This window comes from Megalobrama amblycephala, linkage group LG6 (assembly GCF_018812025.1).
Source record: "Megalobrama amblycephala isolate DHTTF-2021 linkage group LG6, ASM1881202v1, whole genome shotgun sequence".
In the NCBI taxonomy this organism is placed as follows: domain Eukaryota; kingdom Metazoa; phylum Chordata; class Actinopteri; order Cypriniformes; family Xenocyprididae; genus Megalobrama; species Megalobrama amblycephala.
Genome location: NC_063049.1, coordinates 28,158,259 through 28,169,123, shown reverse-complemented (window position 1 = coordinate 28,169,123; position 10,865 = coordinate 28,158,259). Strand labels below are relative to the sequence as shown.

Here is a 10,865-nt window from a genome sequence, read left to right as displayed (position 1 = left end):
CCCCCTCACTCCGTAAATGCTAAACCAGAACACAGCTAGATGCTCCAGTGCGCTCTCTCTGTGTCGGATCCATTTGGAGGAATTCCAGACTACATTTGTATGGTCCCATTTTCCTAGTATAAGAAAAGACGACAGTAATGTTCAGCAGAATTGTTTGGCCAATAATTCAGGTAATAAACACAAGTTTCTGGAAGACATGCACTCATTTTTTAATTTGCGACTGGATTTACGCAATACCTCAAGGTTTCCTAGGCTCTCCCGCACGCAGTCAGAGACAACGGGATGAAAGCGAAAAGATAAATGTATTCTCTTTATCATCCAAAGTATTATTCCTTGTGCTAAATTAATCATTCTGTTCTCAAGCGGTCTGAATCTGAAAACCTTCTTTTCAAAGAGGACCTTTTTTGTGCCATAGCAGACCCCCCTCAAAAAAACCTGATAATGATAGTGAGGGACCGGGCAATTCTCTTCATTTCTCATCTTCTCCTCTAGCTCCTTCCATCCGAAGCCACATAAAAGGTGTTCTCTCATGCAAGAGCAAAGGTGCTATAGGTCAGGGTCATTTTGGTGTACTCGCCTAGAAAAAGAAGCGAGGCTGAATGAGACAAAACAACAGGGGCTGAGAGAAGGGGAATCTCAGCACGTCTACAAGAGGGCCAGTCTAATGCGAGTGGACGTTTTCATCTCTGTGGCAGAGCTCCAGTCCAACCTAATTGGGACAATTCCCACTAGTGATATAATTTCATTCCTACCTCAGTGTGACTCCTATGATCTCATGCTGCAACCTCTTACTTCTCCTCTGATTCCCCTTCCCGCACTCTGCCACGTAGGCGACCAATGCACTGCCAATTGGAGTTTGATCTATAACCAAAAGAAAGTCCGGCGTCTCGCATAAAATCAGCAATGACAAATTAATGTGCTCGTAAAACATCGCATGGCTTATGAAATACAACTTTTGGTATCGTCTTATCTTGGTAAGCTTGTGTTGTCACAACTGAGCAAGCAGGATTCATCATAACTAAAAATGAGTCTGTTTGCCTTCCTGTTTCATCTTACTAACATTTATGTTATGCAGCGAGCGACTCCACTGTGTTGTGAGCTTGCAGCCGTAAGCGCCCGCTGTGCAAGAACACTTAAAAGGATGTCAGAAAGTCGAGTGTGATCACAGGTCACAGATGAGAGGGTGGAGGGCTGTGATGTAAGTGCTGGAGGCTGGGTGGGATGTCGTTGATGAGGGGTACTGGGTGAAGAGCGCCCCAGGGTCGGCTGGTAGGGGTCGCTCTGGGAGTTGGACTGGCTGAGCAGACAGGAGTGGCGCCAGGCTCTCCCCTGTGAGTGTGTGGAGCAGCGGGGTGCAGTAATGGTACAACCCTGTAGCTGCTAGGATCTGTGAGAATCCTAGTGACACGAGGGACCGCAGGGGAGGAGAGTCAGCCCTATGTGTTTATGCAAACAGATCAGTTGCCATGACTATCCAAGCAGCGGCAGATTCACATGATGTCACCTTGACGGCGAGGGAAAAACAATAACACTGAAACTAGGCTAATTTAGGACCATGCACAGCAGGATTAACAACATAACACCCACAAATCAGAGACACTGGTGATGTCTTGATCAGTGGTGGCCAGGCAGGGGCCAGCAACCAGTCTGGGGTGGCACAGAAATCTTTATTTTTTTTCAACATAAAAATGACTATAAAGTACTGGACTGTTTTAGTGCCTACAACACAACAGAATACAATTAATTTGTACTTAATTGTAATGTAGATAGTGGTGGAATGATCAAATGAACTGTTTAAAAGAACAGTTTACTTTAAAAATACAATTCTAACATTGTTTGCTCACCATCATGTTGCTCCGAACCTGTATGACTTTTTCTTTCCTTCTCTCTTTTATGATCCAAGAATGTTCATGTTGCTCTTTTCCATACAACAAAGGCATACAGTAACCAGGGGGCTGCCTAGATACAAAAAAGCACCATAAAAGCAATCCATATGACGAGTGTGTAGCATTCCAAGTCTTCTGAAGCCATAAGATTGCTCTTAAATTATTTAAGGCTTAGCAATAACCTCGTTCATTGATCTTGTACATGCATTTTAATGCTTTGCAACCTTAAACGTTTGGTTTTCTAAGATGTTGTCTACATTGTTGTTGCAGATTCTGCCTGCAAATTCATCATGAACATAATGTAATCTAGATGGTCAACATAAATTAGGTTTTGCCAAAATTGCTTAAAAAAACTTGCAATATTCTAGAATGCATCAGTTTGATTGTGTTGAAAATCAGTTATGTTTTCCATTATATGCCATTTTCCAACAACAGTGCATTTCTGAAATGATGCAGTTAGGCTACATTATAGCTGTGTAATTTCAGCTTGTCACAAAATTTCTTTTTGCAAAGAAACAAAAATATATTTGTGATGAAAAAATAAAAGAAAACTTAACATTCAACAAAGAGAAATCTAATACAGCAAAAATAAAAAATGTGTTCCGTATATTTATTAATTAATTCATTACATTATTGCTCTATAATGGGCCAGTCAACGTTGCCACAGTAAGTAAAAACTGTGGGGAAAAAATAAAGAGTATTTTCTGGGAATAGTTAAAGAGCAGTGTGAGCATTCTTTTGTGTTATACATAAGAAAGAAATCACACAGGATTGGAACAGTAAGATTTTTAAAAAAAAACATTTTTTAACAAAATTCCCATTTCGGGATAAACCATCCCTTTTCATTTCTGAGTGTATGAAGTCAAGAAGAATAATTTCTTATGCGTAGACACAACTACATGTAATATCATGCATCTTACATGTAGTTGTGTCTAAGCATAACAAATTATTCCCCTGTTGACGTCATACAGCCTTTAAAATTGAACACTTCAGACTTAACAGTAAATGTGTGAGGTAGGAACTGGGGCAGCCTGAGTGTGTTTTGTTCTGTGTCCATGGCCCAGTTTGGAAGGTGCAGGGTTTGCCCCGGTCAGAGCTAGGCTCAGTGGGAACCAGCTGTTTCAGACTTGGTGAAACAGCGGGTTAGCCATAGGAGGGAGTGATGAGCCAGTCATCAGGGCTTACCCTGCCCAGCTGTGCCACTGAGCCTGGCAGACTCACACCTGCCCTTAACCCACCGCGCAATAACACCAAAGCACACACCTGCTTTTTCTTTCCAGCATCCTTGGTCCCTCGGTAATGCACTCTGGCCAATGAGGAAGAGGCAGGACTCAGCCATGTCCCCTCGGCATCTGTAGCTCAGGAAATCATATGCACTTCGACATTCAGCTGCAAATCTTTCAGTGTATATTTTTGATAGAGACAGGCTAGCATGTCTTGTGGAGCAGCTTCCACCCCTCCATCCAACCCCCACTCTGGCTAATTCTCTCTGGCAGGGAGACCTGTAAAAATCAATAGGGAAAATGTCCTGAAACAGTCAATCTAGCAACCATCTGCCCCAGTACTCCACTGAGACAAAGACCAATGTCCCCTGGGAAAGTGACGGAAGAGACAGACAGCACAACGCACATACAAACTCAATTACTCACTGCAACTAAAACACTTTCGCATTGCAAAGTCAGGCTTACACTTTTCTACTGCCTGTCACTAATTTTAACTGAAGTAGTGTTTACAATTATCTAAACATTTGGTGTTTTTGCCGTTTCAAATTTCACACATTTTTCTTACGAACGGTAGCAAACAAGAGCAGAATTAAGTTAAATTTTATGTGAACAATAAACCTGTGTTGGTCGCTGTTATGCTATCAGAACCGACTGAATGTAGCATTTGCTTTGTTCATCAAACATGTAATTAAATTATTCTTTATCATGGCATTTTCTCTCAGTCAGTCCACAGATTTTAGTAATTTAATTGCCACATGTTACTGATTAATTTTGAAAAGAAACTGTTTGATTTCCAATGTGATGATGGAGGCTTATAGTAAAACAAAAAAGCAAAGTCAGTACTGTTGATTCGTTACCTTCAAAACACACAAAAAATACCAGAACCACAACATGCCAAAAATATCTGGTTTATTATAGACGACTACTGAAAGAAAATTAGGTGAGTTTTCAGTGGGACACACTGAAAACTCTGAAAACTGGTATCTCTCTCTCTCTCTCTGTGTATATGTGTATATATATATATATATATATATATATATATATATATATATATATATATATATATATATATATATATGTGTGTGTGTGTGTGTATATTATATAATATGCAAAAAAAAGGGTAAACACTAAGCTTTTAATTGTCTTAACCACAAATTATTGGTCAGGAAATTAGCATAATTGCATAATTTAAGAAAATGAACTACTTGAAAAGCCATTGCTGTCTCAGAAAAACACCAAATACAAAAAGACAAAGTTTTTGGCAGAATACGGGAAGTAGTATGTGGGGTGATAAACCATAATAAAACACGAGTTGCATGGTGAAGCTCCACACTGGTGTCTTTGAAAATATGGTGAAATATTGGTGAGCTACTTCACTGTGAAGTGTCACTAAATGCTTTGGAGTACAGAAGAACATTGCAAAATGGCTTGTTTACCACAAATGAAAAGCTGTTAGAGGAATCATCAGATGTTATTTTTCAACAAGACAATGCTCCTGGAAGTCAAAATTTGAACCCTATGGTGAATTTTTGGTCTCACATTAAACTTAAACCAACTGGGAGACCATATGACTACTCATAAACTGTTTGAAGCCATTAACATTGAGTGGAACAACACTGACTCTTCTTCCTGTAAAAAGCTGTCTGCAAGTTGGGGAAGGCTATTCCGTGCTAAGTTACTTTATTTACAGTATTTGTGCAATTCTTCCTTCTATATATATATATATGAAGAGTTTCGTTGCAAAACGAGATAAATCCGTTTTTAACATTTTTGTCAAAACATGTTTATTATTATGTTATCATGTTATTATTTTGTTTTATGGTGCTACTTAGCTGTATTTTTTAAGTTATGAAGGTTTAAATCAAAACAAACCAACTGCAGTTGAATTGATATTAATTGGAATGCACAACCAAAAAACAAGATTTTTGAAAAATTAAAAAAACGGATTTATCTCGTTTTGCTACGAAACTCTTCATATATATATATATATATATATATATATATATATATATATATATATATATAGTATTGTATATAATCCAATTGTATATAAAGTTGAAAAAAGATCTGACTTGTGAAGTATGTCATCCCACACTTCTGTTCTGACAGAATTCAACATCACAAGTCTGTTCATAGATATATATTTAAATATATGGCTTTATTCAGTCGGCTTGATGGTTTGCTGGGTTTCACAATAATTGTCAAAATCTAGGATTCATCTATTAAAGACAGAAGTGTAAATAAGACTTCAGTGGGCAAAATAAATTTTACAAAACAACAAAATAGGAGAATTAATCTCCATGTTCTTCATGTTGTCAATTTAAAATGGTTTATCCATATTTCACAATAAATTAAGGATAATATACAGACAGACAGACAGACAGACAGACGGATAGATAGATAGATAGATAGATAGATAGATAGATAGATAGATAGATAGATAGATAGATAGATAGATAGATAGATAGATAGATAGATAGTGGTCACTTATACAGGTTTGCCATGGGCACCAGTCATTATTCAGAAATGAGTAATGTATTCATAGTATATGAATTTCAGGAACTAGCTGCTTATAGAAGCGTTTCTGGCTTGACCACATGGGTGAAAAACATAATGATGAGTCAATTACCCTTTACACAACAATAACCAGATCAGTACTGCAAATCAATGCCATCAATTGCTGAAATAGTTGCAATTATAGATGCTCTTTGTGGTAATTTGTGCCGTCAGAAGAGCTAAAACTCTCATTTCAAAGTGCTAAGCCTCTTATTTCAGAATTCAAATATTTATAAAGTATCCCTGATCTTGTCTGTGAACCTCTTAATCCTAGTGATTGTGGAACATCTGAGAGGATCTTCACAGACTTTTTTTTTTTTTTTTAGCACTTGCCTGTGCCTCAATATTACATCACAACATCAATCTAATTTTCTGAACTACTGTTTCTAACTTTATCGGCAGTCCTGTGGTGTAAGTTACCCGTAATGTATAATTTCCAACTGATATGACTTCAGAAAGTCGTCGAATTGCCTCACGTTACAACTGCAACTTCTACTTCTGTTTGTTGCGTTCTCCCCGGCCGTATGAGCGACGCCAGCGAGCTGCCGCTGCTATATAGCACTCTAAAAATAGCTCACCTTTCACTGCCTTCTACGGCCCGATTGACAAGTGTCATGAGCCAATCGCGCTACATTATTCAAATTCTACTCCTCCTCTTTGGCCATTTTAGCACCGCCTTACTTGGACGCCAGTGAGATCATCATCCCTATTTACCGTATATGGTCACGCACGGAATTGATTGACAACAAACCACGCCCCCTCAGTTCCCTTGGCTTCCTCTCGCTCGCGAGACAGCGAGCCCAGCAACTTGCCTTGGTGATCCACGGCATTCAAGATAAAGGCTACCTGGAATTTATAGCGCAAAAGAGACAGAGGCAATGCGGAAATAGGTGGACAATTCATGTCACCAATTTTGCATCCCACTCCAGGCTGAGGATCTGAGAGTTCGCGGGGATTGCAATTAAGTGACAAGAATTATTTTTTATTTTTTCTCCTTCCTTTTTCTCATAGCGCTTAAATTACCAGATTTAAACTACACTTCACGGAGGATTTGAAATATTCTTTTGCGTTTGACAGTGGGCTGAGAAGAAAACAAATTATACCCGAGGGTCAAAGCAACACTTTTTTTCTTGTGAGCATCAACATGGACGTGTTGGCGAATTACAGTATTTTTCAGGAACTTCAGCTGGTGCACGACACGGGCTACTTCTCGGCGATGCCGTCGCTGGAGGAGAACTGGCAGCAGGTGAGAGTTTGCACGTAACTATTTGGACTGTTAGTTCGCATAAATAAGCCGTGCGTATGTGCGCACATGTATCTAATGGAAACACTCACAACTTCACAGTGCACGCTTATGTCCAAACACGCTGCTTCCTTGTACAAGTTATTACGGGTATTGGGTTCTAGTGATGAAAGCGCTGTTTTGCTGCTTTCATACTAAAGCGTGGCTTGAACTCCGGTCTGTTTTATTTAGCCAAACGAAAGTGATTATTAGTCAGAAGAATAACCTATAATATGCTTTAAGGAATGAGACGCATATTTAGTACACTTCTCTGTCGTATACTCAAAGCAAAATAGATGTCAATGACAGAATGAGACACGAGATGATTCATGTGCATTATCGTCTACTTCTGACTGGAACTGACTGAATGGCGTTTTGTTAAGGCGCACGTAATGTGGCCAGAGAAAAGAAGGGCTTGGCTAACAATAAGCGACTTGTTATTAAATAATGCATTCGTCTGTCAGATAACTTCGTGTTTTTTAGCCCGACGATATCAAGAGCAGTTCCCGATAGTCATGTATTATGTATTACCTCCGCCGCGAGGGTGCGCGCGTGAGTGGATGTGAGGAGAATGCATCCAAATCACCCACTCCTGAGAGCTGGTGTGCATCTGTATGACAATTTGCTGACTCTTGAAGGGGTAGAAGTAATCAATGATAATAGTGGTGTTTTAATTTTTTTTTTGAAATCCCACTTAAGCCTTCTGGAAAATCTGGAGGTGATGCATATACATGCCATTGGAACATATCTGTCATAGTTATGTTTTTAAGTGACAAGGTCTTTATGTGATCAATGCAAATCAACTGTGTTGTGTTGATTGTGGTCTTAGGCAATAATTGTTTTAGCAGCCAAACAGAGTAATAATAGCACCAACATTTGGAAGTTTTGTAAATTAAAAGGCAGCGATTTAATGACAAGATTTATGATTCGAGGTAAGAAGGACTTCTGGTAATCAATGTGGCGGAGGACGCCTCTGCACGCATCCACCGGCTGTCTTCAGCTCATTGCAATTCCATGTGCTCAACTGCAGGGAAATGCAGAGAGTGGTTATTTATTGCTGGTGTGTGGACTTGAAACATATCTACCCCCACCAGCAATTCAACCAGCACTTCTAACACAAATATTTTTTGGTAGCAAATGCAAATACAGACAGATTGCCATGAGTATAGAAGGAAAATACAGGTCTGGCAATCTCATCTCTAAGATTAGTCATGCAGGAAGACAGACAGGTCTGGTTCATCTGCTAATTCTGGCATTAATTAACTTAAAGCACCATGGTCATATCAAACAATGGCCTGTGTGCCTTGTGTCAATTTTTATATATATAATTAGTTTACTCTTACTGTTTTATGAAGTAAAACAAATAGACAGAGCTAAGATTATCTTGCTGGCCTAATGATAACTCGGAAAAAAACAAGCTCATGTTGTGAACCTGCAGATGTGTTCACTGGAAAAGACAGTTTAGAGACAGCAGGGAGAGTATCAGCTCACATCAGAAGAGGAGGGGAACAACCACATGGAATCAGAAAAAATGAAAGTTGATTCTGAATGCAAGAAAATGAGCATGAGGAGAAAAAAGGCCTAGCTTTGTAGATAGGCTTTTTTCCTTGAGTAACATCATAGTTAAAGTTTAATTCTTTTACAAGTTGGGATAGTTTTAAAGTGTAGCCCTAGATCTGCCAGTGCAAGGTAAACAGCACCCTTTGAGAGGGAGACAAGATGGATAGCTGTGTTCAGCCCCTTGCGAGTGGAGCATGAATCAGAACTTAATGGATGCGATATGGGTGAATTGAGTTTCAGAGCTCAGGCTTCAACCAGGGATGGGGCACAGGGGCTACGGAGGGAAGAGTAACAGAGGTGATGTGTTTGGGGATGACGAGAGGTTGTCCACCGAACGTGATGAAGTCCTGACGTGCACTGCATCCATTCCCCACGAGGGACGCTGGCTGCTGGCACAGTCTCCCCCCAACTTGAACAAAGACACTATCTTTCACTGTCAAGTAGAGACACAGAAGAGAGAGAAAAAAACACAGAGGGAAAAGACAGAGCAGGCAGCTCGCTGTAATCACAGCTCGCCAACCTTTCTTGGGGTAGAGAAGGGAGGAATTATTTCAGCGATGACCCGTAAGCAAGGTTAATTCAAAGAGCGGCTGTTTGTGCAACAAGAGAGCCCCTGTTGGCTCTCACCCCCTCCCTAAACAGTGCCACCCAGTTTGACTCTCAGAGCTCCACACTGGAGGCTGGAAGAGCAGGTGGAGTGGCCTGGGGAATGAGGCAGAGGCAGTAAACACCACCATTAGAGGCAGTCAAGGCAGCCTGGCCAATTAGTAAGGATCACCTAAGAGACTGGTTGGGGGGCTGAGTCTGTTTGTCTGCATCCATCCATCTGTCCTCCATCAGCTAGCACACCACGTGGGCCTTTGTTGGTGTGTCCTCCTCTGACAAGCAGGCCTTTTTTTTGGGTCACATCGAAAATGGGTCACTCTCTGTCTCTTTGTCTACAAAGTCTGGCAGACCTGTCCTTACTGAACTCTTCTCCTCGTCGTCAAGTGTTTTGTTCGGAAAGTTTTCACTGCCACCAGTAATTCCAAATGACTTCATTCAAATTTCTAAAGCAGGGATTGATTGTTGCGCACCCATCCCAAACTTAGGACTATTACTGTAAGTGTTGCAGTCGGAAACCCATGAGACCTGGTTGTCCTGATAATCCCAGCAAAACCTAAGACCTACTCTTTTTTTCCTCTGTTCTATCAATAGCTTTCATGCTAAAGGTTGAAAAAAGGAATCTGAGAAGTGGTGAACTTCTCAAAGCTCGCTGGCAGCTGGAGGCCACACGACTGACCCACAGAAACGCATCACAGTCAGTAGAACTGGAACACGTCTGAGCAGGGTCATGTAAGCCCCTGAGAGAAGCTGCAGGAAGCAGCTATCTGAGACGAAGGCAGTGCAGCGCTCATATGTTGAGACCGGTCTGTCCCAGAGAAGCCCAGTTTGACAAGATAATGAATCGCACTGCATGCATATTCTGTGTTGTGAGTTTTTGCATTTCACAGCCCAGTAATTTTTCGAAACAAAGAGCTGGATGGTTAAGTCGGTGGATGGGGGTTGAGAAAGAGGCTGTGTATCTACATGATAACATTAAAAAATGGATTTCAATTGAGTCGGGCTACATCAGTGCTCCTGTGAAGGTTCCATACCTGACTGCAGGAGCCTAACATCCTTGCCCCTACGCTTTCTTGCTTTCGTGTTCCCCCTGCAGCCCATGGTGCAGGCAGTTGGTCTGCTTTAGCTTCCATCAATGCTTTTTATCACGTTTCTTCTCTGTCCACATTGAGTTCGCGCCAACTGAAGGCATTCAAGCTTTCTCTGGGCAGTGAACACTGAAATGTGCATTATGTAATACCCTAAGGAACACAGCTGCTTTCTCACAGTGTATCTTCTGACATCACAGAGGAATCTCAAGCCCCTTTTCTGGTCTCTTCTTGCAATTGGTAAAGCTCCAGGACTCCAAAGTAATGGGCAAACACATTACCTTGTTGACGGCACCAGAGAAAGCTCCCTTGAAGCTGTAGAGCGAGTGGTAACATTGCAATGTCTTCAGAGACCGAGATACTGTACTAAGCTCCTACTTATCTACTGGGAGACTTGCAGGTTTAGGCAAAGAAGGATCCTTGTGCTGCATTTTAGATTCAGCAACCTAAATTTTGTCAGAAGTCCTCACTTGTTGACCTTACTCTGGGGGAAACACCTTGGCATTCAACCTCAAACCTGTTCTACCGGCCCCTCTTTGAAGTGTTAACAGGTCTATCAGTACACGCTGATGCTCAGGCATGCGTTGAAATATAAGGACTCCCACGTCAAGATAAATAAGCCATCTCAAAGTTATCTTAAGCAGATATGCAGTGCCTCTGTGGAGGC

General features: G+C 40.9%; 1 protein-coding gene across 1 annotated transcript in view; it reads left to right on the top strand.

Moving 5' to 3' along the window:
- Positions 1 to 6,428: 6,428 nt before the first annotated feature.
- Positions 6,429 to 10,865, top strand: part of klf7b (Kruppel-like factor 7b) — a 43,851-nt gene continuing 39,414 nt past the window's right edge. Inside the window, exon 1 of the mRNA XM_048193665.1 lies at positions 6,429 to 6,911. Coding sequence (XP_048049622.1) covers positions 6,810 to 6,911 — 102 coding nt within the window. The 5' untranslated portion in view covers positions 6,429 to 6,809. The remainder of the gene's footprint in view (positions 6,912 to 10,865) is intronic.